Source organism: Temnothorax longispinosus, chromosome 5, assembly GCF_030848805.1.
Source record: "Temnothorax longispinosus isolate EJ_2023e chromosome 5, Tlon_JGU_v1, whole genome shotgun sequence".
Classification (NCBI taxonomy): Eukaryota; Metazoa; Arthropoda; class Insecta; order Hymenoptera; family Formicidae; genus Temnothorax; species Temnothorax longispinosus.
The window spans coordinates 14,129,522-14,155,941 of NC_092362.1; the positions used below are offsets into that span (position 1 = coordinate 14,129,522).

The 26,420-nt window shown below is 32.7% G+C and overlaps 3 protein-coding genes and 1 non-coding gene across 8 annotated transcripts in view; all 4 read left to right on the forward strand.

Annotated features, from left to right (window-relative positions):
• Osi24 (Protein) overlaps positions 1-20,100 on the forward strand; it is a 32,543-nt gene extending 12,443 nt beyond the window's left edge. For 2 of the 3 annotated variants that reach the window (XM_071777451.1, XM_071777453.1), the window contains exons 3-7: positions 13,233-13,568; positions 14,729-15,453; positions 16,213-16,386; positions 16,841-17,139; positions 17,729-20,100. In XM_071777451.1, the coding sequence (XP_071633552.1) occupies positions 14,811-15,453; positions 16,213-16,386; positions 16,841-17,139; positions 17,729-18,151 (1,539 nt within the window). In that variant the 5' untranslated portion in view covers positions 13,233-13,568; positions 14,729-14,810 and the 3' untranslated portion in view covers positions 18,152-20,100. The remainder of the gene's footprint in view (positions 1-13,232; positions 13,569-14,728; positions 15,454-16,212; positions 16,387-16,840; positions 17,140-17,728) is intronic. The other variant, XM_071777454.1, reaches the window with a different exon arrangement.
• Positions 1,397-13,223, forward strand: LOC139812569 (uncharacterized). Its single transcript, XM_071777459.1, has 4 exons — positions 1,397-6,567; positions 6,981-7,248; positions 7,799-8,065; positions 8,776-13,223. Exons 1-4 carry the CDS (start codon positions 6,319-6,321, stop codon positions 8,856-8,858), a joined length of 867 nt encoding a protein of 288 aa, XP_071633560.1. The 5' UTR covers positions 1,397-6,318; the 3' UTR covers positions 8,859-13,223.
• Positions 1,408-1,510, forward strand: LOC139814012 (U6 spliceosomal RNA). The gene has a single exon (XR_011732311.1). It is a non-coding gene; the product is annotated as a U6 spliceosomal RNA (small nuclear RNA).
• Positions 20,101-21,072: 972 nt separating the features above from the next.
• Osi2 (DUF1676 domain-containing protein Osi2) lies at positions 21,073-24,264 on the forward strand. Of its 3 annotated transcripts, XM_071777458.1 has the most exons (6): positions 21,073-21,526; positions 21,872-21,931; positions 22,004-22,037; positions 22,307-22,610; positions 22,796-22,989; positions 23,686-24,264. In XM_071777458.1, the coding sequence occupies exons 2-6, from the start codon at positions 21,911-21,913 to the stop codon at positions 24,015-24,017; spliced, it is 885 nt and encodes a 294-aa protein (XP_071633559.1). In that variant the 5' UTR covers positions 21,073-21,526; positions 21,872-21,910; the 3' UTR covers positions 24,018-24,264. The 3 variants fall into 3 exon arrangements, with proteins under 3 accessions (XP_071633559.1, XP_071633557.1, XP_071633558.1); XM_071777456.1 differs by having other exon boundaries at positions 21,080-21,526; positions 21,872-22,037; positions 23,686-24,263; XM_071777457.1 differs by having other exon boundaries at positions 21,080-21,526; positions 21,889-22,037; positions 23,686-24,263.
• Positions 24,265-26,420: the final 2,156 nt, after the last annotated feature.

Below are 26,420 nucleotides of genomic sequence, written 5' to 3' on the forward strand. Positions count from 1 at the left end.
CGAGGAAGAATTTCTAAGCGACTGCAATTATGTCTCTTTTTATATTGACGTATTGCGTCTGAAGATATTTTCTATGACAGTGGCATAGTTTCTATTTTAATAATTTCATGCGATACCAGATGCTAAAACGCGGACAATTCCAATTATTTTATTACGAATATTGATAAACAGATCTAGTTTGACCAGATATTATGAAATTAATATTTACGCTATTTGTGTCATATATAAAAAATCGTAATAAACACGATATTAAACTTGGCGAGTTTAATATTATGTGACACTTTATTCTATATCTTTTAAAGTTATATTGCACATGAGACGTTGTTCTGAAGCAAATTAAGGGGGTAGTACCCTCTGGCGGCCGAAAATGAGGTTCAATTTCAGGATTTATTTGTGACAAAGTGGTAGGCCAATCAGGTTCATGGTGTATACGATATTGAAGTACATGTTTAGGTGCATTTACAGTATTTTTTATATGGACAAATATTAAGAAATGTAGGAGTTATGAGTCATCTCTTCGCGCGCGCGCTTGACTACGGTGTACGTAGTAGCTCCTGTACGGCGTGCCTGAAAGGAAAAACGCAAAAAGGGTATTAAATTTAAATGTATTCCCCACAAGTTGACGTTCGAAAATTGTAAAAATGTTAAAAATTGTAAAAGTTATAGCACTTAACAATTTTGTGCCAATGAACTTTTTGCCAACTTCTTTTTGTTAAGTGCTATAACTTTCACAATTTTTAACATTTTTACAATTTTCGAACGTCAACTTGTGGGGAATACATTTAAATTTAATACCCTTTTTGCGTTTTTCCTTTCAGGCACGCCGTACAGGAGCTACTACGTACACCGTAGTCGAGCGCGCGCGCGAAGAGATGACTCATAACTCCTACATTTCTTAATATTTGTCCATATAAAAAATACTGTAAATGCACCTAAACATGTACTTCAATATCGTATACACCATGAACCTGATTGGCCTACCACTTTGTCACAAATAAATCCTGAAATTGAACCTCATTTTCGGCCGCCAGAGGGTACTACCCCCTTAAAGAATTTGACTTGTCGAGCGATCTAATCTTTTAATTTAATCTTTGAATTGATTTCATCAGTGATGATAGTTGTGGAATGGGGATTGATCGTATAAGCGTAAATCGAAAGTATAAATGTAAGTATAGATGACTTTCTTTCCATATTTATAAGAGTTTGATGGAAGATATAGACGTCAACTCTTATAATTAGTCTGTTTATTTAAAGAGGATATATCTTCCAGAGTAAATAATTTCAAAGACAATTAAAAAAGGCCAAATTTCGAGCAATAATGGGTGTATAAAATTTATATATTTAAATTACAAATTACAAACAAAATGGTTAAAAATGTGGAACGCTTCACGATTTTGCGTGTCATCCTTGCTTCGGCAGTACATATACTAAAATTGGAACGATACAGAGAAGATTAGCATGGCCCCTGCGCAAGGATGACACGCAAAATCGTGAAGCGTTCCACATTTTTAACCATTTTGTTTGTAATTTGTGATTTAAATATATAAATTTTATACACCCATTATTGCTCGAAATTTGGCCTTTTTTAATTGTCTTTGCTGTTTGCTTCATCGAGCGTAATTTTTTTCGTTATTTGTAAATAATTTCAAAAACGATATAAAGAATTTATATATATAATATTATTTCTCAACGTATTTTATTTATATTGTAAGTTTATTTTATTAATAATTAATTTTATAATTTATAGGATAAACACAGAAAACAGTGTTCAAAAAGTGTGTTTATTTGGGGAGATTCATTTTTCGAAATATATATAATAACATATTAGAAAATGAACCTATTTACTTCCAACTATTAATGTGGTGCTATTCATTTTTTGATTCAATCGTGGGAACTCAGACAAAATGATGCGCATCTTTTGTTTATGATGTGCGTGATTGCTGTGCGACAATTTGCGGTTTATGATCTCGCAATGTTGATGACAGTCAAAGACCTTAATCGATGCTCTTCGGGGTTAATTTGAGACATTTCTCCAGTCACGAACTAGCCACTGTAGGTTACACCAAATACGTCTTTATGTGAATTGCTGAGTTGAATGTGAATTAATAATATTCATTCGAAACGATGTGTGACACAGTATGAATAGATATCAGTTATATTTGCAACGTACAACTACTCTGTCTGATATAAAATATGGAGGGGTTCTTTGTCACGAAATAATTTGTTTTATAAAAATAATTTTTTCGCGAAAATATGTAAAAGCGGTTTTATATTTACAAATATTATGTTTTGATATAAATTAACGTTTTATCAGTATCTTCGCAATTTTTCCACATCGATTAAAATGTTTCCTAGACATTTGAAACAACGCGTTTTATTCGAATATAAATATAATTCGAATATAAATGAGTATTGAACAATATCATTTACGTGACACGCAACATTTGTCTGGCACTGTTATGCAACAGTGCAATCTTCATGAAATAGACCGTAAATGTCACAAAGTAACCGTAACTAAGCCACTAAGATAAATCTCGTGCCTCCAGGGTGGATATTAACGATTGGTTGCGGCTGTTAACGTAGAGTAAAATAAATTGCTTGTAACATTATTGTAAACGTGCACCTGCATCAAGGTTAATATCTGTGAAGTCTCATATGCTCGTGTTCACCTTTTATTCATTTTTTGATATCAGATCTTGATTATTGTAGTTGCGAGGCTGTCGAAGTGATTTACTGATAACGCTAAAGTAAATAACTCACTTTATAACCGCAGAAACTCCGTTTACAAACAGAGATATATTTGAGGAAATTGAATACATTATTCATTTTTAGAAAGATATAACTTATTATCTATATCTTATAAAATCGTATTGACAACATAATTCGGATTGCAAATTCCTATTTGCATTTTATCAATAAGATATATAACAGGATTAATCTTAATGAAATAATTATTTGCTGGAGAATTATATTTAGATATTAAAAATGTGTCTTTTTTTGTTTGAAAATTTTTTTAGATCTCTTATTATTCATAAATTCTTTCACATCTCTTTTCTCAAATAAACGACTAGGAATCCACATTCTACATAGTGTACGCTTTGATAAATTTTCAATCACCAGACTTCAATTAACAGAATTCGATCTGCAGTGATTGATGATATATGTAGCGCTTAAAATCTGTGATTGATGATATCTGTAATGCTTAAAGAGGCTACTGATCTCGCAGACAGTTTCTTGCGCCTCTCCCCAAGAATCTCTTTTCCGGCTGGGAATGTGTAACAAGCAGGAATATCGAGATCGGTAATCGGTTGCAGCGATATTACCACTTCATATCCTGTCGACGTCCCGTACTGGGTCAGCCGGGCAAAGGGGTAAACAGGTTATATTACGAGCCAACAAGCGCGCGTTTCGCCCACTCGGCTTGACCATCGCGCGACTTCTTCTTGCCTCATAATCCGCAGTAGAGACATCGATGAACGACAGGCGCCTTCGTTATGCGTCCTTTTTTCATTGCCCCGTAACCGTGAGTGAAAGCACGCACGCATATACGTGCTTGACATACCTACCCGAAGAATGGCACGTTTGTTATCCGTTTTTCGCCTAATTGTCTTGCAACTTGCAACCCCGTCCGCGTATGTCGCGCGCGAAAATAGATCTTTCGGTGACGTTCCTTATACAGATGCGATAGATCACCAGGCCAGTGGAGTAAGTTGATGTCTTCCAGCTTTGTGTGAAAAGAAAAACTTTTCGCCCGGGTTTAGTGGGTTATAACGAATCGCGCTTCTTTTGTGACCAAAAAAATAAATTTGATGAGCGTTTCCGGTTTTAAGAGTTAGCTTCCGCATTACGTCGAATTATCAGAAATCGCATAGATATGTCTAGCAAATGTATTATTATGAATAAAAAAATAAAATTAATAATTACAGCTTTTACGCTCGATGCGTACGTTTTCCAGTTTGCAACTTTCTAAGGTAAATTCTTCTATGCGATATAACACACCATCTAAATTACAGAACTTATAATCTAAACGGTTTTTGGTGAATTACCTGACCTGACTGGATTAGTAGAAAATGGTAGACAGCAAGTATGTCGCCATAGCAATATAAAAAATAGATATATAAATACAATTTAAATTAATTCATATCTTCTATAATTTTAAGTTAAGAGTGCCGTCTATAAAAATCACAAAATTAAAGCATAATACAAATATTTAGATTTTTAAAAGTCACCGATAGATATGTTTAGTTATTTCTTTTTATTCCTATTTACTTACTCCTACTTGTTCAACTGCACGTTTATAGTAATATTGCTTGAACGATGTTATAAATGTTGTAAAACAAATCAAGCAGAGAAGATCAGATATTGATCAAGGCAGGAAAACAGTTTCTAAAAATCGCACTGGATTTTTAAACAGTTCGATGCGAGGCCAAAGTAAAGCTGACGACTGTCGTGTAAACCGGTTACGGAAAAGAGGCTGCGCCGCTCACACGTGTGTACATACATTATATCCTGATTCCATCTGAATGCTGCAATGGCGTTAATAGGTCAATCAATTGCCTTCTATCCGCTTCTTGTTTGTTATCCTGTGCCGTGTTTTGCTGGCTATTATATAACACTCAATTTATAACATTACATATTTCTTTATACTTTTCCTTGTTCTTGGAATAATTTAGAATCGTGATTTTATGGTACGTGGAGAACATCATTTTTCTTCACATTTTTTAATACTCGACATCTTCGCAGCTGATGATGTTTAAATTGAAGTTTTAAATTAAAATTAAACTAAAATTAATGTTTTATTATCTCAAATTGCATTTCTGAATCTGAATTTATGCGAAATTCTAAATTTTCAATTAAGTTTAGAACAGGAAGAATTATTGGGATTTCGATATTTTTTTTGTTAAGAAAGGAATCTACGAGATATTAAGGTCACACGGATTGTATGGGATTTGATTTCAGATTCTCCTAGCAGGATAACATTTTCTCAAAAAACAAATTTGTACGCCCAATTTTACTTAATTTCCGCTTTATGAAGAGATAATTTATGAATTATAACGTTACCTGTGATTATCTACGATAAAAAACTGAGCGGCCGTTGCGGGTGGGTGCACCAGAAAATGTAGTGTTTCCACCGGCCGCGAGGAATGTCGCAATTACGCATGGAACAGAATGTCGCGGAGAAGACCCTTCGCTGGATCTTAAAATGACTAACGGAAGGATATTGTTATCACGGTCATTGCCGCATGTGCCGTCGTTTGCTCCCTTTCTGCAAATTCGATATAGAAACTTTCCGCTTGGTAATCACATAATATAGAACGAAAATGTAGTGTTTAATATAATGTTTAATATAGTGCGGTCCACCACTGTTTCTGTAGCTAAGCCTGAAGCCTTCGTGAAATATCTTTCTGATTGTCTGGTAGGCTATTAGGCTGACAACTTACAAGTCGTGCAGCTGCGATATACCGTTAAAATTATATTCTTGTTTAGTAAAAAATAAGGACTTATTCTTTTCAGGATAATCTTCTTCTTTTGGTTCTAATGGATCGATTGGACAAAATGATTAAATTGAGGTTTTTAAGGCAGTTTGATTTTTTTAATGTACAAATTATATTTATTATATAAATACTTTTTTAATTTTCCGCAAATATAAAAAAGCATGAAAATGATTAGCGAAGAATATTAATGAATCTACCACAAAGTATATTCGCGAAGCTATCAGATGATCTTTCTGGCACTCTTTCCTCAGTTTAAAAATATCCCGTTTAATGTATCACGAATTTTATGGTGCGATGAGTTTGTCCCATTGTCATTAGAATTTCCATGACCAGCTAGTAACCGTCAGCGAGTTCTCGAGTGTCTCTCGAGACGTCGTATCGTATAGAATGCAGCAGCAATCTCTGCACAGCATTATCTAAGCCATGGACCGTTACCCCCACCGACCTAAATGCACGCCGTATAAATGGTCCGAACACCTTCTAACCACTGTCAGTGAGCGTGTGCACCTAATCTCGCCTTTCTGCAACGTGCATCATCTTGCATCATTCTGTGAAAAGAGTGCGTAATCATTCGTATCTTATAACATCACTTATGATTTCCTTTGATTAATTATTGAATTACTCTCTCGAAATTCTCTCTCGATGCGGTGCATTTCGATGATTCGTATAGTCGATGCAATTTTCACGGTTAACAATGACTATACAAGAATTCGAAGCGAGACAGGTGATCGTCACTACTGTTTACAATGAAATATAAACCGGTTGATCAAAACTAACAAAAATCCAAATCAATAGTGCAAAGTTAAAATCATTAACCTAAATCATGAAGTGCGGATACTTCGGAGTTATCGAGTGGTTTTGCAAAATTGGGTGTCCAAGAGAGACTCATATGTCGTGCTGGATGTTTATCTTGTTGATTATTTGTTCTCGACGGACTTATACGTTAACTTTTGATAATACAACGGATCTTTTTGTTCAAAAATGTCAAACAGAATGTAATTTAAAGAAAGATACTACAACTTGTGGAAAATATAAAGTCGTAAAGTGGTTAAACACAATAGTGAGAGAAAAGGTACGTGTTTGCTGTTTATGATCTTATGTAACATTTGATTATATTAAAAACAATTAGGAATTAATAATTCACATTGTATAATGCTAACTGCAATGAATGAGATTAAATAAATTTACTAATTTATGCGTTTTTATTTTTATAATAAATTATTGAAATATTCAAATTTTAATATATATTACTTATATAAGTTTGTTTTTATTTGCATTTAAATGTATTATATTTATTAATAGAATTATGATAAAAGCTAAAGAATTAATTAGATATGAATAAAATACTATACATAAAATTGATAAAATATATTACACCAATAATATCTGTAAATATGTAATTCTATAATTAAAATTTTCTAATTTTTAAGAGATAATTATATATATTGTTTAATTACTTTATTAAAGCAAATTATTATAATTTAGGAATTTAGTTATGGGCCATTTCAAATAATAAGGATACCATCGATTTACAAGCAATCCTTTTTGCCCTATTTGCCACGTTCTCGAGCATTTAAAAGCGGCATAACGGAAGCTCTGAACTTCGTTAGAGATAGTGTAGAAGATTTATTGACAAAACGTGCCATTGTATATACGGTACACAACTCGGCAGTTACCAGAGACTTCTCCTCAAATCTGATGTTTGTGGATGAGGATGAACTTGAGCGGCTGAAGGATAGCAAAGAACAGGAAGGTAAAATCTTGTAATAGATCTGCCGAATAATAAAATATTTGACAATGTTTTCTCTTACATTGTTTTTTTACAATTTTATTCCTTATTATTTTGGTTAAATGTTCTTGCGTTAATTTGCGTTAAATATAATAAACTGATGGATATCAGAGAATATTTTTTTCTTGAAAAATTCTTGAAGTTCTTGTAATGATATATTGATCTCTTAGCAATAACAAAGAAAAGGTATACTTACTGTTCTATATAATAACGGAACTCGAATTCTTCGAATTGTGCTGCACTCAAATTCTGATGTGTCTGAGCGAAATTATAGCTTCTATTGCCCTTTATTTCGGGTAACGGTGAACGTTACACGTAACAAGTATTATCACTGCAAGAGCTATGCAATCTACGATATTGTTCCATATATTTGAAAAAAGCGATGAACGCGAAATGACAGAGTTTACTACCTTGTATTTCTTGTAACGGCAACGGATGTCAACAGTCGTATAATTTGTAATAATATTTGGCGATTTTTGAGAAAGAGAAAATTAATAAATTATTCGCTTTACAGGCGATTGGCGAATTTTTAAAAAGAAGAAGTCTATAATCGTCCCGATTCTTATATTACTAAATGTAATAAAAATAAAGCTACTGCTATTACCAATTTTCTTAGGAGTCCATTTTATCAAAAAGCTTCTCGTACTTGGATCATTAATTTTACCATCAATATTGGCACATTTAAAGATTTGCAAAGTGCAACATTCTCATCATGCACATCATTCGCATCCTTTCCATTTGTGGTCCACTGCAGCAGACACAGCAGCAGATTATCCAACTGGTAAGATTATTTAAGAAATATTTGTTTCTCTTTGACGATTGAAAATACCGTGCTATTACAAGCAAGTTATATACCAAATTATAATATGTAGATAGGTATATATTTATTATTTTTCATAAAATCTTACGGAGAGAATGAATGCGAAGAATAACAAAATTTTAAAATTATAATTTTATTATTTATTATAGATATTTATGTCTAAAAAATGTGTTACTTTGTTTTGCAATAAAAATTTGTCATGCGTTTAATTTTATGTCGTTGAATCATATATGCTAATATATGAAATAAATTTTCTTCTAAAATCTCTTTAAACATAAGTAACTAGCACATGGCAGTTTGCATAATTATATATTATGTAGGCTAAGTTAAGATAGAGTCGTTCAACTGTAACAGATGATACATCTTTGCAAACTAATACACATGTCGTATTTATGCCGGCGTAAATATATTTAATGTTAGCCAACAGCGACAAGTATTAGATTTGAAACAGCTGTCAATGTACATTCTGATAGTGTTTTGTGTTTGACATATTTACATTCAATATTTCCTTTAAAATCTCTTATGTCATGTTGCGTGTCACGAATATTTGATGTCAATATTCTTGAATCTTTTCCCATACAAAATTTGTACATCTAAATAAGGATTTTTATACCTATTTGCTAAGAACATATCGTAAACTTGTAATATGCATTTTGAAATTTTCTTTGCAGGACAAGATGACGGTAATTGGCACAGAAACGATTACCAGTTGGGATATCCGAGTTATCAGATACTTCGCAATCCTTACGGGTGAAAACTTGGCAGATTAGTATCGCGATCATCGACGAGAATTTGTTATTTTCCGAAGACGAAGCTATAGATGCGAGTCAACGATATTGAGGCACGCGAGCGAAATAATTGACAAGTAGTACAATTACGATTAATCTAATTGTGATCCGTGTAATCTCAGTAATCGCGTAATTTCCTGTAAAATTGCTCGTGGCAATTATGGTGTATTGATACGCGCTGAATGAACGTCGCCAAACACTACGCTTATCTCGGCCCGTTCTAGCAAAGAACACTCACGAAATAACTTTCACATAGCTTACCGTTATTTGAGGAATGTGTCGATATATTTTAACCTTTGCAGCTTGCGGGCTTTGAGAAAGGGCACGGTGTTAATGATACATCCGGCTTTTTCTTAAAACTCGCATTAAACAAACTGGAATGCGTGAAAGAGCTTAAAATACCTGTCTCTTTTAATTTTTTAGAATATTAATTTATAGAATTTTCTATCTTCTATATCTCGTTTTATATTATTTATTGCTAATTTTGCATGAGGATATGATATCGGAGATATGTTCGTTGCCAGTTAGCTCTGCAGATTTATTACATAAATGAGAAAAGATAGCCGACAAGCTATCCCTTATAACTCGACATTATTAGTAAAAGACATTTTAACTGCTGTAAAAAATTGCAATTTTTCTAGAGGATTACTTATACATGACTTACATCTGAATATAACTCAAAATGTCAAAAAAGTGTAGTTACACTATTTTTAATGGGGTGTTATCAAATTATAAATATTTATTCCAAAGCAATTGAATTACAGCATGTCAAGTATAAAATTCGTTCAGGTAATTCAAGTCCAATAATTTTCGCTTGTTTTCTAAATGTGACAATAAAATATATGATTAAGTACACTATATTGATACGATATAGTGCAAAGTCTATTGATTTTAGATACTATAATACGAACATTTGGCGTACTTGTGCTGTGTTTCTTACAGGCTATCTTTTCTCAAATTTTTAAGTGAAAATCGGAAAGATTACTATACCAGGGCAGAGGAGGATCATTCGTGGTCAAGGTCACTCGACCGAGTACGATGGCCCCTCTACTGACCTACTGACAGATTTGGACAAGCGCCCGGTTTGTGGCTCAAATGCGTTCACAAGCCAACTCATGTGTCGCTGTTATGCGTCCGTGCGTCTACCTTGACCGATATGTCCGTGTGTATACACACATATGACCCATGCACGAGCCGATCGAAGACCGTTATCGGCTCGCGGACAGTGCACGGCGCGGCGAGAGGCCAGTCATCGTACTTGTCGTCGACACATATTTTAGGCCCCAGATGACGGTTATAACTGGTGAATTTTGCTCTCACCCTTTCCCTTCTTCGATACGCTTTTTCTCGACCCGCCACGTGTTCATCGATAGGATTAATCTTAGTTCCCGGCGTGTATTCTTCATCGGACTTTCTAACGCGCGTCTTTGAAACTGCTACTTTGACTTAGCTACCTTGACTAACCTTTTTATTTCATAAAGAATTAATTTTTCGTACTGTTACAATTTTTAGTATTTTCTATTGCAAGATATTTGTTTGTCATAAGAAATATATTATAGATATGATAATAAAAAGACGTGCGAGAGTCTGATGGCGAGCGATAAAGTGACAACGATACTTGGGCTCTACGGCACGATAGGAAATGTGAATCGGAAGCGACACATCGCGCATTGCTACAGGATAGGCAATCGATACACAGCGTGCACTCGTCCGCGGCAACTCGACCGTTACGTTCTTACGTTATACGCGAACGAAAAAGTCGCATTAATGTAACGGACCATCGTCCATGTCACGGCGTTCGACTTGCGTATCCGTATCTACGTCGAACGTATTTCCTGCACATTGTACGATTCATATGTGCTTGATTCATGCGCGCGTATGACGTAGACAATTCTGAGCGGTGTATGTTAAATACCGGAGGTGCTTCTCAGGAAGCCAGGTGCCACAAATAAAGTTCGCGGAAAGCAAAGCCGCACGAACAATTGAAGGTCTAACTTAATAAAATTTAATAAAGCAGTCTTTTTTTTCTCAATGATGAAATGAAAATTGTTGTTGCGGAAGCCAATCTTTATACAATATGATGAACGATTGACCCTCTGATAAAAGATATCTAGATAAAACTTTAATTTTGTGGATGTCACATAAAAAATAAGAAATACTATGTTGTCAGATTTTAATACCGCTTGTGACTATCATACTACGTATTTGAACAGTTTTTAATAAAGTAAGAATAAATGGGAGAAGTCAGTTTCAGATGTCGATTATTGGTATTTTAATTTTTTATTCTTCGAAATTTCTCGACGTTTATTGAAAACGAGTTGCGTGTTTAATATATATGTGTGCGTGCGTGTGCGTATGACTATAGTTATATAAGAAAAATAAAATTGTAGCATAATTAAATATAGTTAATGTGTCCTTTCCTCTCCTCAGTTGAAATGCACATTACAATATTCTAAAGAATTTTGCTTTGACGTTTTGTTAACAGACCAATTGATAGAAGATTGTAACATTACATTACATTTGTTACGTATTTCACATGTTAATATAAAAATATTTGTAAAAATGTAAGTTTTTGTCATTATTTCCATGCGTTTGAAGATAAATTACCTTGTTCGCTTTTTCTCGGTTAATTTCAATACATGATAAACCAGACATGAATACCAATACTTGCAATACACGGAAAGAATTTCTCTTTTTTTCTCTATGAATAGTATAATAAAAATAAAAATATGGAGAATGTTATGCGACTTATGTTTTTAAGAAACGGTCAAACGATTCCATAGGTGTGTCACTGACTTGAATGTGAAACTTAAACCAAAAGAAGTGACATACTGGTATGACCCTCTTTTTAAAGAAGAACACATTTTTGCGTAAGAAAATTGGGTCAAAAAATTTTCAATCTTGAATTATAAGTATACTGCAAAATCCCAGTAAAAAAGCATATATTTCTATGAAATTATATTATGAATTTTCCAAGACGAAAGAAATTTGCCCATTTTACGATCAATTATTTCTTTGCAACTTAAAATATTCACATAAAAGCTGTATTTAAATTTTAAAGAACGGTCTGTCACTGGCATTGTCTCACATGTGCCAATTCCTATAAAAAAATTGAAATACTGTTTTATTTCATGTACCGTTTTCTACGGTCTCTTCGTGATTTACGATGCAAAGTTTGTCGGCTATAAAGTCCTGAAAAATTCGTTTTTGTTTGATATAATATCGATAATATTTTACGTTCTCGTAAAGATTCTTTTCGCGTTATGTTATAACGGGTTCTTTCTAACCCATTAGTAAATAGCACTTTGAAACATGGGGCATGTATACCGTGATGTCAAATGTGAATGGTAATCATTTTGTAGTAATCGAGTCATCTGTCAGTTCTATTAAGACGAAAGAAAGGCTGGCCGACATGTCGAAACCTGAAAACAGGTAAACCAGTTTTTCGGAGGTCACAGATATTATTCGGGATCGGTAGACTTCCGAGAAAACATAAGAGAAATCGCTCGTAAAGGTGTGCAATTGTGCTTGAACTCGTGACTAATTCGATTAGACTTGAACGAGTGATCTTTGCTGACGTCATAACCGAAGATAGTTTCCATATGAAAAGTAGATCATGCAAAAAAGATTTAGTAAAAATCGCTGCTTCTTACACTTGACGATTAAATGAATATGAAAGAGTAATCTTGCTTAATCAATCTATATTTAATTTCCTTGCTGTCATAAAAGACCGTACTTGCTACAAGACTTGGTTGTAGAAACCTTCAGGGTGCATTGTATCCTCCTTCTGAGAAGTTTCATTTAGGATGTGGACAGATTCATTAACAATTTCTAATTATCCAGGAAAAAGTTTTAATTTTTTTTTGTATTGTGCATTTATCCCATATTTTTTTTAAATAATAGGAAGGACTAATTCTAGAGCCAGAAGAGGGGGAGAGGAGAGGGGGGAGAGGAGGGGAGAGGAGAGAGAGGTATTCTCAAAGAAAAATATACTAAACCAATTGGGAGTTCTCAGAGATTAACTTAAGATTTATCTTGATCATTCCCTTATATATAATTTACCTCCACTCTCTTGTTCTCTTTTTTTTCTCTCCCCCTTCTCTTCGATTAAATTAAGATCTATTCATGAACGATCTCTTAGAAAATCATCTTCTGTGTCATTGGGCGGCGTCCGGTCAGGCTCATTGAACTCACTGATCTGGACACTCGCCGAAATACCGCCAAGTGAAATCGTCCGTGTGAAGTGTGTGTTTTCAGTAATTATAGACCTATGATGAATTCGATTGATTTGAATGGAGCAATTTCCCCCTCGACTAACATATTTGATGATTCTTCCTTAGGAGAAGGGTAGATCCTAAATCAAATGGCGGGAACGAACGGACGAATGAACGAACGTGGTGAGCGAGGAAGGCGGAAAGGAATGGATAGAGGGACGGACAGACGGATGGCCGGGTAACCCAGATCGGGTCAGTCGAGCCGATCCTACGGAGACCGGCTGCCAGTATGGTATCGGACGTCGTACACGATTCCGACTTTCTGGCCGCTTGATCTTTCAGGCGCGTACTGTTTCCCGACCGTTTTTCAATATTAAAAGAAGTCATCTAGTTGCTGAGATTGACGCCAATCGTTTGGTCTAGATGTGAGCAAGTTGCTGATGTCAGAGATATACCGTGAAAGTGAGTATAGATCTATTTGCGACAAGAAGTACCGACTAATAGTCTTCTATAGATCTTTGTGACGTGTTTGATCAGTGAATGAAATTATCTTCAGCATGCACACGTGGACAAATGTAGAGATGGAACATCTCATTGTTAATGAGATTGTATTAGAATAGATTGGTGAAAGGACACTTATATAACCGTAACACTTTATATACCGGTTATTAATTCTAACTGCACACGTGCGCATAGTTGGATCTTCAAAGACTAAATGATGACTTAGATTAATGTATGCACATACAACATACTCTTTGAGTTTTTTTTCATTTTTATATTTTATTGCATTATGTATATATACACATATAACTTGTTGACAAAGTGAAACGTTATAAGATAAAGATTTTTTAAATTGATTTAATCTTTCTCTTTATTTAATTTTATTAAAAAATATGTATTAGCAAGTAATTAAGATAATACAGAATTTAATTAATTTTAACATAACGGTATATGTACAATATTTAAGGTTAATAAAAAATAAATTTTCGATAATTAATTATTGATTGCCTTAAAAGAAAAATCTAATTAAAATATAAGTTTTTAAAAAATAAAAATAACAAACAGTTATACAGATGTCGACAAGATTATTAGAAATAGAATTTATTTAGTTAATTTATCACAAATATTTAGTAAGATTTTTGCGTCAACAATCCACATGGATGAAAGAATCAGCTGACTGCTTGAAAAAGGAAGGACATGCAAGACTGATCTAGCATAATCGAGCTTTACCACATGGAATACTATATTATTACTAGCTTACTTAATAATTTGAGTAATAATGAGTAATAATATTTTTTCATATAGTACTGTTACGTATTTTCTTTATGAATCGATAGTTTAAAGAACTTGAAAATATAAATTGATAGAATGGTAATTCTTTCAAAATGATAAAATCACAATTGTTTTCAAGAAGAAGCAATATAAAATTATTTTATATATGTCTATGAGAGTTTAGTTTTTAGAATTTACGTCTTGTAATTCTCTGCTTTTCTTTATCGATCAATTACAGATTTAGCGTTACATTTTTGCACTTAGGTATATTGTAAAATTATTTTATTTTACATATTCGATTTAAAAACCCCTAAATTCTTATGTGTTTTAATTTGTGTGTCTCATTTCAGGGAACGAAGCCGCTGGTCGAGATGCAGTTCCTCTTTCGTAATAACCATAGCTAGCCAATAAACAAGAGCTCGGTGCCTTTTGATGGGTCGGACAATGGCAAAAGGGAGAGCAGCCGCGATATTCTCAATTGTGCTTCTGTCTATCGCTCGCCTTCATTCTGTCGTGGGGGTCAAGATCCACGCGGAGGTTGCGTCCTTGAACGAGACCGCGCGCCACGATTATGACATCGAGAAGAACGAGGTGCCACTTTCTCATAAATCTGAAAACAAAACCGACGAATTCCTACGTGATCATCCGCACAATATGCATGGAAAACCAACAAAGTTCGATATTGAGCTTCACGTGGACGATAAAGGGGATTATCAGATCGAACCGACGAGGATGGCCAATGTCACAGCTAATCCAATTGAAATGAATTCAACGATCAGTCAGTCTCTGTCAAATTTGACAGAATGTAGAGGGAAGTTGACAGTCTCTTGTATACGGAAGGACTTCTTGAAATTTTTAGATCAACTCTCAAGGGCTGACACGTACAATGTAACAGAATCCGTGCAAATAATAAGAAAACCTGAACCAAACGTCGCATGCAACGATCGAGAAAAAAATGATGATTCGAATTTGGATCTTTTGGACAAGGTTCATCGTTACGCCAGGACACATATGATGAAGATACGGTTGAATAAGGATCTGAGTCTCGCCAGGAAAGCCAGGACGTTCTTCGGTTGTGAGTTTCTAAACCGCTTGCTAGACAGATTTTTCTCGCGTGTGTACTAGTGCCGTTACTTTTGTTGACACGAAAGGTGGAGATTTTCTGAAAACTACGATACAATCATACATTGAGCGACATAGCATCGATATAGTATGATGCTTATCGTAAAGCAATTGCATAATCGCTAATTGTGCGGAGTGAGAGTAATCGAGCAGTTCACTAGCAAGGAAAATAGTTCTTATAGAATAAAATGATGCAATCTTTTCTATTTTCACCTTTCAACTTGATTTTCAAAATAATTTTATAATATTTTTTATGAAAAGTAGTCTTTTCAAATATTTTTTTGAAAATTATTTATCTCTTTTTAAGAATAAACTATTCAATTTTTTTACTTGAAAAGCGACAAATCTAGTACACTCGTAAGCACGAACTGGCATAAATAAAATTAGAGGTGTGAGAGAAAGCTTAACTTCATGAATTGGCTTTTTGGAGTTAAATCAAGTAACGAGGTTGGGTCTATGCTAATTGGCAAAAATGTGAACTAAACCAGCAATAAAACGGGTATGAGGAAAGACGAGGCGTGTAACATTATGCAAACAGTCAAATTAATTATAATTACGGTGAATATTTTTTATTTATACGTGGAGTGTTTCAGCAAAACGCGGGCGCGTGGCACGTGGAGTTGGAGAGCTAGAATATGAAAAAGATGCTGCTTGCAGCATGGCTTTCAGGGCTAACCGCAGGGCTTTAACGAGCTGGTACTTTTGCTTTCAGCCGTCTTTCAGGGAAAGAGTACCTTTTTAACAGGATTCGGACTTGGTTTTCTAGCATTTGGTCTGAAGAAACTGTTGCTACCCTTGTTCTTCGGCGTACAAATAATTAAGAGCGTGTTACTCGCTCTCTTCCTACCGAGTATCATCGGCAGCATTGGTAATATCGTTGGAAAAGGTATGTGTGCTTTGCGTTTAGTGAATCTTACTAGAAAATAGAAATATTTTGAAACAATTTGTATTGATTAGTAATCATGATCATATTTATTTCTTTATAAAAAAAGTATGCCATAAATACTTGTAGTAAACGGTAAGTGTCTAACTCTTAAATAACATCAATATTTATGACAGTATTTAATATTAAAAATTAATAAGTTTTAGCAATTTTAGTAGCTTCAGAGATATAACTTTAATATAAATTAATTACTTTCAATTAATTTTTAATAGATTTTGTTTACGTAAAATCTCTTAAAATTTGAAAAATTGGACAAGTTAATGTTAAAAATTGGAGAATAGCGTACAATGTGGAAATCAGATCTTTGTTGAAAAAATGGCTTCTCCGTCTCTTGCATTCTTAATTAGGAAAGCATCCTGAACTAAAAGTGTAAATACATATTACGCGCAAATTACAGGTGTTTCCTCCTTTGCGCAATCTTCGCATGCCGCGCCCATGGCGGCACCGGAAGAAAATTTCGAGTTCAAGGATAATACTGATCTTTACAACGATGACTATCTGACGCGACAACCGGTAGGGACGTTACCAGCATCCGCCATGTACGACGAGAGTATGATGCAGACGCAGAAAACTCCGGATATTGCGTCGCGCTATGGATTCGTTGATTCGAGAATATCTCATGCGAATGCGCTTTCGGATCGTTACTACACGCGACACGTGGCTGCACACGGACTTTCTAAGAAACAGGATTTTAAGGTGAGCTTTTCGAATGCGCAATTACTTGCAAATCTCGTATATTATCTCGTCACAGAATAAACGCATGGCTTTCAAGCGGCTGCACCACTTTCTTTTTTTCTTGAACTCGGATAATGTGCAATCCATATATTTAACGAGGAAGTTTAAATGAAGCTATAAATTACCTTTCCTTATTAATATTTAATGGATCTTTGATTGCGTAATAGTAATAATTCTTACCGAATGATTTCAACTGATGGGAAATGCACGTTGATTTGTACATATTGCTGTCGCATTAACAGTCGCGCGCAGTTCAAAACAAGTGTTTGTTAATGTTTGATCCAATAATGAACTGGGTAAGTATGCCATAAGAATATTCGTCTTTTTTTCCTACTTTGACACTTTTTCAAACCATCGACGAACGGAGATGGACATGCTTTCCACTTTTGATACTATTCGGATATTGACATTGATCATTGAGATTCGCGCGACCCACTTCCTTGTTTGCTTCGTTTTAACTCGTTCGGGGCCTAGTCGCACGCGTAACGGATACCGTGACCATTAATAAGTGTACGTAGCTGTAAACACGCATATTGATTATTGGCGACAGGTCTTCCACGAGATCCCGACGAGCTCTTTGCTTTTGACGAACTACGACCCATTCTACTCGCCCCTGCTGTCACGTCTGGATGCCGTTTTCTCTCGCCTTGGACACAACACGGAAGGCTGCAGGGAGTACGCGGTGTGCGCGATGTATCGGAGTCCTGCGCGTTACGCGCCATACTCGAACTTGGTCTCTGCCCAGCTGTCTAGGGAGCTGAACGAGCTGAGGAAACCCAGCAGCGACAATCCCGACGTTCTACGTTTCTTCAGATATATGAAAGCTGCGAAGGACGGCCAGGATGGCGTCAAGTGCGAAGAGATATATTCGAATTGTGCGAACGCTCGCGAAGATCAAAGCCTGAAGCAAAATCAGGCGATGCTCGCGACGTACCAAGATATTAATAAGCTCGTTCAGGCCAGAAAGGTTTGAGAACGTCATAACTTACTTTTGTTACTGCTGTTAAGTTATAATTGCAAACGCAATAAAAAAAGAAGACACATGGCATCTCATGTCGAATGTGTGAACTTTAGGAGCAGTGGCCTTATAGTTCGCTGTTTGGGAGCACTAGTGCAATCGCTAAAAAGATTTAACGTTTGCTCTAATGATTGAACATTTGTTCATAGATATTGCGCATAATTAAAGTTTGTAGACGTTTTTAGTGGTGGATTACTACGGTCGCACGCGAGGCGCTCGAGAGGCTTCAAGATGCAAAACTACGATTTTTCTTTCTCTCAAAAATTTAATTAACTTTTAGACAGAACTTTTAAAATAAAAATAATATTTAAAAGTTTTCAAAACAGTCTCAATTTTAAATTTTGGGATAGCATTTTAGATGAGAGAATCCGAAATTGATTTGCATTTGAAGCTTCTGAGAAAGTCTTAATCCGCCATTATTCGAATCTGCAACTTCTGTAACAAGCTCTTGTACCATACACAGTTTCCTAAATTATCGTTTGTAGCAAGTGTTGGCTCGATGTCGATATTACAGCAACATGTAAACCTGTGAAATCTCATAGCGAATTCGGTTGAACGCATCAGTGCGCACTGTTGCACATTAAAGCCGTCGCATACAAGTCAGCGTAAAGATGCGTCTGTGTGTATGTGTATATGTGTGTAATATAAATATGTAAACGGGTTAAATCGCGAAACCCTCAATGTGTTGTTTCGTAAAATATGTATTCGGCATTTTATTAGTCGAGATATTTACATTTCACTTCTAGATTAGATCAGTGTTTAACAACGGCTTTATTACGCATCAGTGCGCACTAATGCGTCCAACCGAATTCGTTATCAGAACTTTTATTGATTTATTTTTACGAAAACACAGAATTAAGTTCATAATAATTTATACATATTTTTAAAATTATTGAAATTTTTAGTATATATTTTTTCATTGCGTACTATGTTATTAATATTTTTGTTTTAAAACATGTTAAAAATAACAAACGCACTTTCTTGCATATAGGTAATCAACTATTACATCCAGTGAAAATGCATTGTGAGAACAAGGAACGTTTAGAACAGAGCGATATTTGATGCCGGCATAATTGTGGGCAAGCCAATATTAGTATTATTTTTTAAGCATCTTGGAAAGTGGAAACTGTTTTAAATAATCAAGAACCTCTTGATTTACATAATATTTCGCTTTAGATTACGAGACGGGTACATGTGATTTAATCTACTTCTCACGTAACAAAGCGATTTAAAAATAGAAATGAGAGCTGCTTATGATTTTAATATAAAAATATTATTAGAGAAATTTATTTTTTATAAGAGTAATCTTGTGGAGCTTACGCTCAAGAATTATACTAAAGAATATTTTCATCAGATTTAATTTGCTCAAATCTGTTGCAAATTTTAAAGAAGAATTTTAATGCAATAATATCCTTAAATAGGTATTTGCACAAATGAATGATCGGTAAATAATTTATAAAGACATAAATAAATAATTAATTTGATGAGTTGTGTGAAATATGATGTATAATGTTAAAATTATTATATTTAATTTATATTTATTTATTGAATCTCTCTCATGTACACAAGATTTAATCTTGTGATGATTAATAGTGATTTTGCATATTTATTTATGTGACATGAGGATGAAGATGCTAATTTATGCAATCCGAATTAGAGACATGTTGCGCAAAGCACATGTGTATTTAGATTAACTCTAATTTTATTTAAAATTTGCGATTATTCCATTATATTTATAAATTGATGTACGCCAATAAAAGATTCATGACGTTAGTCACGCGGGTTTCTCCAAAGTAAGGCAGTGCAATGCGTCAGCATACGACATAATCATTTATGTAATCAAAATCCTGTTTAAGACATAAAGCGATAAGAATAAAAAAGGAGTTTTTTTTTTATTAAAAACATATGCATAGAACAGTGTGATAAATCAATCAAATCTTGTAACGAATGAAATTACATACGTAACAGAGTGCGCGTTGCAAAGAATATAGTAAATTACAGTTTTTTAATAATTAAATCGTGTCGATTTAATTGTGGGGGGATGGAAGGGTTTTTTTAACGTTCTAATGATAACTGTGTTTTAAGTCCGGCTGTGATCGGAGTGAATAGTTGGAATATATATATGTTACAATAATACATATAAAAATTAGATATGAATTTTCCGTAACATCTATTAATGCTCGTATAATGGTCTTACTTCTCATTATAGCCTTTGCTTCAAACGAGCGAAAAATAAGTTTCTTATTGTTAATATAGTAAATGTTATCTCGCATATAAAGGAAAGTGATTTATGATTCAAGAACCGCTATTACGGCACGAGAAAAAAAGAGCATCAGTAACGAAAGGCAGAATCGTACCCTCTAATATGGCGATGACGTAGGTTGGGTTGTGTAAAATGGAGATGAAAGTACATTGACTTCCTCGATCCCTCCTACAACGATGTACCTTCCGTCTCCGTCTTCGTCTTTTAAGTCTACCTAGTTCCGGTTCTTATTCCGGATACCACTTTCACTTTCAATTTTTGTAAATCCTTCTGTTCGCCGTTCTAAGAATGACTTACGGATCCTATCCCCTCTCGGAACTTGATGGTACGCCATATAAATACAAAGATAATTCGTGTCAAGGCGTCATATAACTTTCGGCTTAAACTGTGCCTAGTACGTATTGACAAATTCTTAGTCTATCAGTATTTTGAAGTGATTTTGAAACATTCGGTGTTTTAATTTATATAAATTAACTCTTCTTTTACGCTCTAGTTTCTAATTAGTAAGGTAAGTTAAGACAATTTAACAAATTTCAAATTATTCTTAATTTTTTATCCCCTTTTAGCAGTTTTTTTTGTCAACTAGTTAAAAATTTATTTTAATCTTTTAAATTCTTTTAATTTGTTTTATTAGTTTTTTATTTACTTATTGTTTAGTTATAAGATTTTGGGCTGCTTATTTTGTTTTATCTAAAAGAAACTCGCGCTAATATCGCTACAATTTTTAATCATATATATACATATATATGTTACGGAGCAACAATTTATTTTGCAATTTCACAACTCAACTGAAAGATTTGTGGTCAGAAAAATAACTCTGAGATATATATTACTATTATCACTCAAATGGAATGTGCGCGTGATCAGAATTGGAATCAGAAATCCGCTTACTTTTATTCTTCGCTTCTGATTGGTACGCTCATCTAACGGCACTTGGTGAACCAGCGCGTCGACTGCCAACAGTCGATCGCGAAAACCTGTGAGTGCTGTTTGAGAATCACCACGAGTACGTCTTTTGACAAGGATGTCGCGTAAGGAATATCGAATCGGGATAATTGGATAGTTTGGTGAGATATTTGATCATATTTAAATATATTTTCTCCTATTTTGATAAAAAACAAAAAAAACATAAATTATATGGTTGATTCCGTGTTAATAGTAATATAACTGTTTATGTTAAATAGATGCGTGTATTCAAAATATTTCAACGTTGATTTTGTTAATGCAAAATAAAACAGTGTTGTTAGAAATGTAACAAAAATATTTGAATATAACGGTGAAATTTGTAGTTTGCGGTAGTTCACATGTCGTTTTAGGGACGGCAGATAAATGTTAATCAATTGTATCGATATGATGATTTGTGTCTTCCAATTTCTAATATACACATGTTTTGTTTTAAAATACTAATATAGAGATCCGTGATTGCCAGGTAGTGTAAATAGAAGAGCAGAATGCAACTGCAGCGGTTGTTGGTAATTCTAGGAGTCCTTTTGGCATTATCTTTGTTGGCATGTTGTCAGTCTACCGGGAAAATTACATTTCAGGATACGGCTACCGAACACCAAGCAGATAAACAAGGTAAGATATTTTATTTTTTGAAATTATTTGTATAAATAAATTTTTAATAATAACTTTTAACAGTTATATGTTTAATTCATTGCATAATATTTAAAATTTTCATAAACGTCTAATTTCTTGACGTTACATAATTTAAATAAAGAAAGTACTATACATATTTTTATGATATCTCAAATTATTATAATTTATTCTTTAATTTTAAACTGTAATATTTTGTTTAAAATAATAAAAATTATAAACTAGAATTATATGTTAATTTATAATTTCAGAGAATCTCAAAGAAGTTTCATCGCAACAGAGAGGATTTAATCCTGTTCAACATGTAGAAGATTTATTCAGTTACATTGGTCTTGGAACTGGACGAAATGTTGATCCGTATTTGGCAAAAGTCAATGAACGTTGCTTAACTGGTGATTTAGCTGAATGTTTCAAATCACGAGCATTAAATTATTTTTCAGACTTTTTCGATCATGCCGAATATTCTTTAAATGATAATGTCCAAATTAAGCGAATGTCTGATCAAGTAATAACGGAAGTATATCGGCAGCCATACGAATATTCTAATGAACCTAGGTATGTCATTATTTTTACAGATACGAAAGTATATTTTACACATAAGGTGTTTATGCAATTATGAAATGCACAAATAATTTTCCTAAATGTTCTGATAATTAATGCGAAAAATATGTTGTTTGAATTATTAATAAAATATAATAAGTACTGTGCCTTCTAAATTAAAAATAAAATATGTTAAATAGGTCCGGTGAAACAGAATGGGATCAAATGGTCAATTTCATGAAAAGGAAGATGGAAAAGTTTGTTAAAACAATGTCCTTCGAACTAACTATTCCTAAAGTAGAAACTGATCTTGACGAAGTTTATAAACCGAGATTTTTGAATGAAATTGCTGATGAAATCGATACACTTGAGAACAAGAAGGATTCGCTATTTTGTAAGTACTTATTTAAAATTATTACACAAAAGAAAATTCTTTTAATAATAGAAAATATTTTTAAAAATTCAAGAGCGTGATATATGTTTATGAGGACGCTCGCAAATCCATTCTTATGTCTGGTCAATTTAAATTATTTATGAAAATCTATCTTAAAATATATATATATTTTTTTAAATTTTATTGTAGCAATCTTTAAGTATTAATTTGTGACACGTTTATGTATAATTTGTATTAATAGAATGTCATTGCGCATTATAGTCAATTAATTTCATGATTTAATGTTAATAAAGATAATATTTTTATTTAATTTATTTATAAAGATTCTTTCTGTCAGATTGTTTATGTTAATAAAATATAAAACAATTTTATACGCAAAATTAGGATTTTTAATATTTTTATTAAGTATTACTTATACATATTAAGAATATAAATATTATTTTTGATAAGTATACACATTTTTATTTTTTAAACATTTTACTAGATAAATATTATATTATATAGACCTATTATATAGACCAATTAATTAATAATAAATAAATTTAATTTAAAAATTAACTATTGTTTTTATTTAATTTTGTTTAATAGCTAAAATTATTTAAAAGGTTAAAAGTGCAAAATTAGGTTACTTAAATTATTTAAGTTTATTAAATGAAAATTTATAATGTATTAAAACAAACTTTGAATTTGTTTTAGCTCGTAATCGACTCAAAAAATTTCTTATACCGTTCTTGCTCATCGTAAAGCTCTTCAAAGTGAAGCTATTATTATTATTGCCTTTAATTTTGGGACTAGCTTCATTCAAGAAGTTCCTTGGATTTTTGGCCATCATCATTCCTGGTCTAATAGGTTTCTTTAAGCTTTACAAACCGTACCCACATTATTATCCAGTATACACTAAAAACGGAGTTGCTCAACCTCATTACGAATCACATTCGAATTTTGATTATCATGGTGATCATTATGGAAATGTAGATTCCTATAGTCACGATTTAGCATATCGCGGATATCAGCATTATAAATCCTAATCTATCGATTTATTTATTACATTATATTTCTAAAAAACAGATTATGATCTAATAAGTAAATTTTTAGTTTACAAAGATTATTATTTATATATGAAATGTTTATTTTGATTATTGATGTCTTAAATTATAATGTTTAAATTATTTTACTACTAAGTTAAATAATAAATAAAAAATTTAAAGCATACTTTTTTTATTCACTAAGTTGTATATATATTCAAATATGTGCCTCAAATATATATAGTTGTATATATAATTAAAGCATGAATGTGTAAGTTTATATATTCTCTTTTTGAATAAAAATATTGAAATATAAATTTATTATTTTAATTTTGCTATATCGATTTGAATATTTCTTAAATTGTATGACAAGCTGTTTTTTATTAATTTATATTAATTAAGTATATAATTAAGTTTTTGAATCAAATCTAAAAATATATGAATATATTGTGCATATAATTAAGGCGTGAATGTGCGTTCATATATTCTTTTTTTGAATAAAAATAAAATTAAAACTTACTATTTAAATTCTGCAATATTGATTTTTATATTTATTATATAGCAACCTGTTTTCTGTTACATTATGTTAATTATATATATAGATGTGTATAATTAAGTTTCTGTCAATATCTAAAATATATCTACATATATTTAAAGATATTCTGTTTATATTTATTGTTGGAAATTATTGAATCTTTCTATATATGGTATGTGCATGCATAATAGAGTACAATTGGCTTTCTTATTGTCTTAGTTTCTACCTATTATTCTTGCGCTACTTTTATGATATAGGTATGCTCTCAATGTCAAGAATCGATGTATAACATGTTTACGTGATGTGATTAATTTGTTCACAGAGATTATAAGAATTATCGCAACTGGGTTAATAATTATGATATAAAATTAAGCAAGAGAGAACGCGCTTAATTGTTTTCTGATTCGCTATTAAAATGAAAACGACGTTCTTTAGTATTACAAGCTTTCTACAAAATTTCCTCTAGGTGAAAACTAATCCAAGAAACTGTCATTAAAAGAGTAACATAAGTCATATAAGATTTTATAGCAGTCTGTGCATTATATAGCATTAAATAATATATGTATAATAATATATATATTGGTGTATAAATTGATAAAATAAAAACTAAGTGAACAAATTATGATATTTATTTATATTCTGTTCCTTTGGAGTTTAATTTGTACAAAATTCAAGTTAATAAACAATTTTAAAAATATTATTTCAATATTTGTATTAATTTGTATTTAAAAAATTAATTATAAATTCGTTAAAATATTGCAATTATATATTTGATATTTTATGTAATTTTTAATGTTCAGTTCCTTGATATCGAAGATTTTGAAACATCTAAGAAATGTATTTTTATTGAGAAGCAAAACTTCTCTCTTTCTCTCTCTCTCTCTCTCTCTCTCTCTCTCTCTCTCTCTCTTCCTCTGTCTGTCTGTCTGTCTGTCTGTCTCTTCTCTCTAGAGAAAGATTCACACTATAATCAACAACGTTTATGACTCTTGCGTGAGTCGATTCCACATATATCATCAATAGGCTTGTTTACTTATGCAACACATTTCATATTTGTTTTCATGATGACTGTTTGAATTAGATTTAAACCGTTTAGATTTACATTAATAACACAAGCATCTAAGCTGCTTATTAATTTTTCACACTTATTGTATGTAAATGTAAAATTTTATATAAAGAGTATAAGTAGGTAAAAATATATAAGTTTTATATTACAATTGAATAAGGTTAAAAGTTGTAAAGCTTTAATGAAAAATTAAAAATTGTTAGGTTGTATTAAACCACTATTTTAACAGCAACAAAGATTTTTAATTTAGGAACTTGATTGATACGCACTTGATGCGTATAATAATAATGATATAAATTTACATACAAAATTTATATATAAAATATAAATTTATGGTTTTTTAAATTTAATCAAAAGATGTACCGTTACCTAAAGATATTAGTTACATGTCTGATTGCATCTAAATCACTCGTAGATATATAGTTCATTATTGTCGAAACGTCTCTCTAATTCCGTGAAAATGCTGTGCGCGATATTACACCGGTTCTTTCTCAGGTGCACAACGAGGAACTATCTTGTACGCAAACCGGTCTGATACGATTCTCACTCGCGATCCAGAGAATCGGATAGAACGGACCTGCTGACCAAGTGGCCCCGTTTGTCGAGAAGACCGGAAGCGGCTGATCACCCCGCGATATATGGAAAGCAATTTGATAGAAATGCACGTCAGTTCTAACCCTTTGGAATTATTTGTATTAGAATGTTAAATCACTCTTTTTATAATTACGGACAAAGAAAAATGAAATTATATACACTGCAATATTGGCGCAATTAATAGCGATTAAATTACATTGGAATAGTCACA

Bases quoted from the DNA above. Each gene is read 5' to 3' on its own strand.
- Osi2 (XM_071777456.1), top strand. From the start codon at position 21,911: ATGCAACTGCAGCGGTTGTTGGTAATTCTAGGAGTCCTTTTGGCATTA. The intron at 22,611-22,795 runs GTATGTCATTAT...TATGTTAAATAG, and splicing joins GAATATTCTAATGAACCTAG to GTCCGGTGAAACAGAATGGG. The intron at 22,990-23,685 runs GTAAGTACTTAT...AATTTGTTTTAG, and splicing joins CAAGAAGGATTCGCTATTTT to CTCGTAATCGACTCAAAAAA.
- LOC139812569 (XM_071777459.1), top strand. From the start codon at position 6,319: ATGAAGTGCGGATACTTCGGAGTTATCGAGTGGTTTTGCAAAATTGGG. The intron at 6,568-6,980 runs GTACGTGTTTGC...ATTATAATTTAG, and splicing joins ACACAATAGTGAGAGAAAAG to GAATTTAGTTATGGGCCATT. The intron at 7,249-7,798 runs GTAAAATCTTGT...TTCGCTTTACAG, and splicing joins GGATAGCAAAGAACAGGAAG to GCGATTGGCGAATTTTTAAA.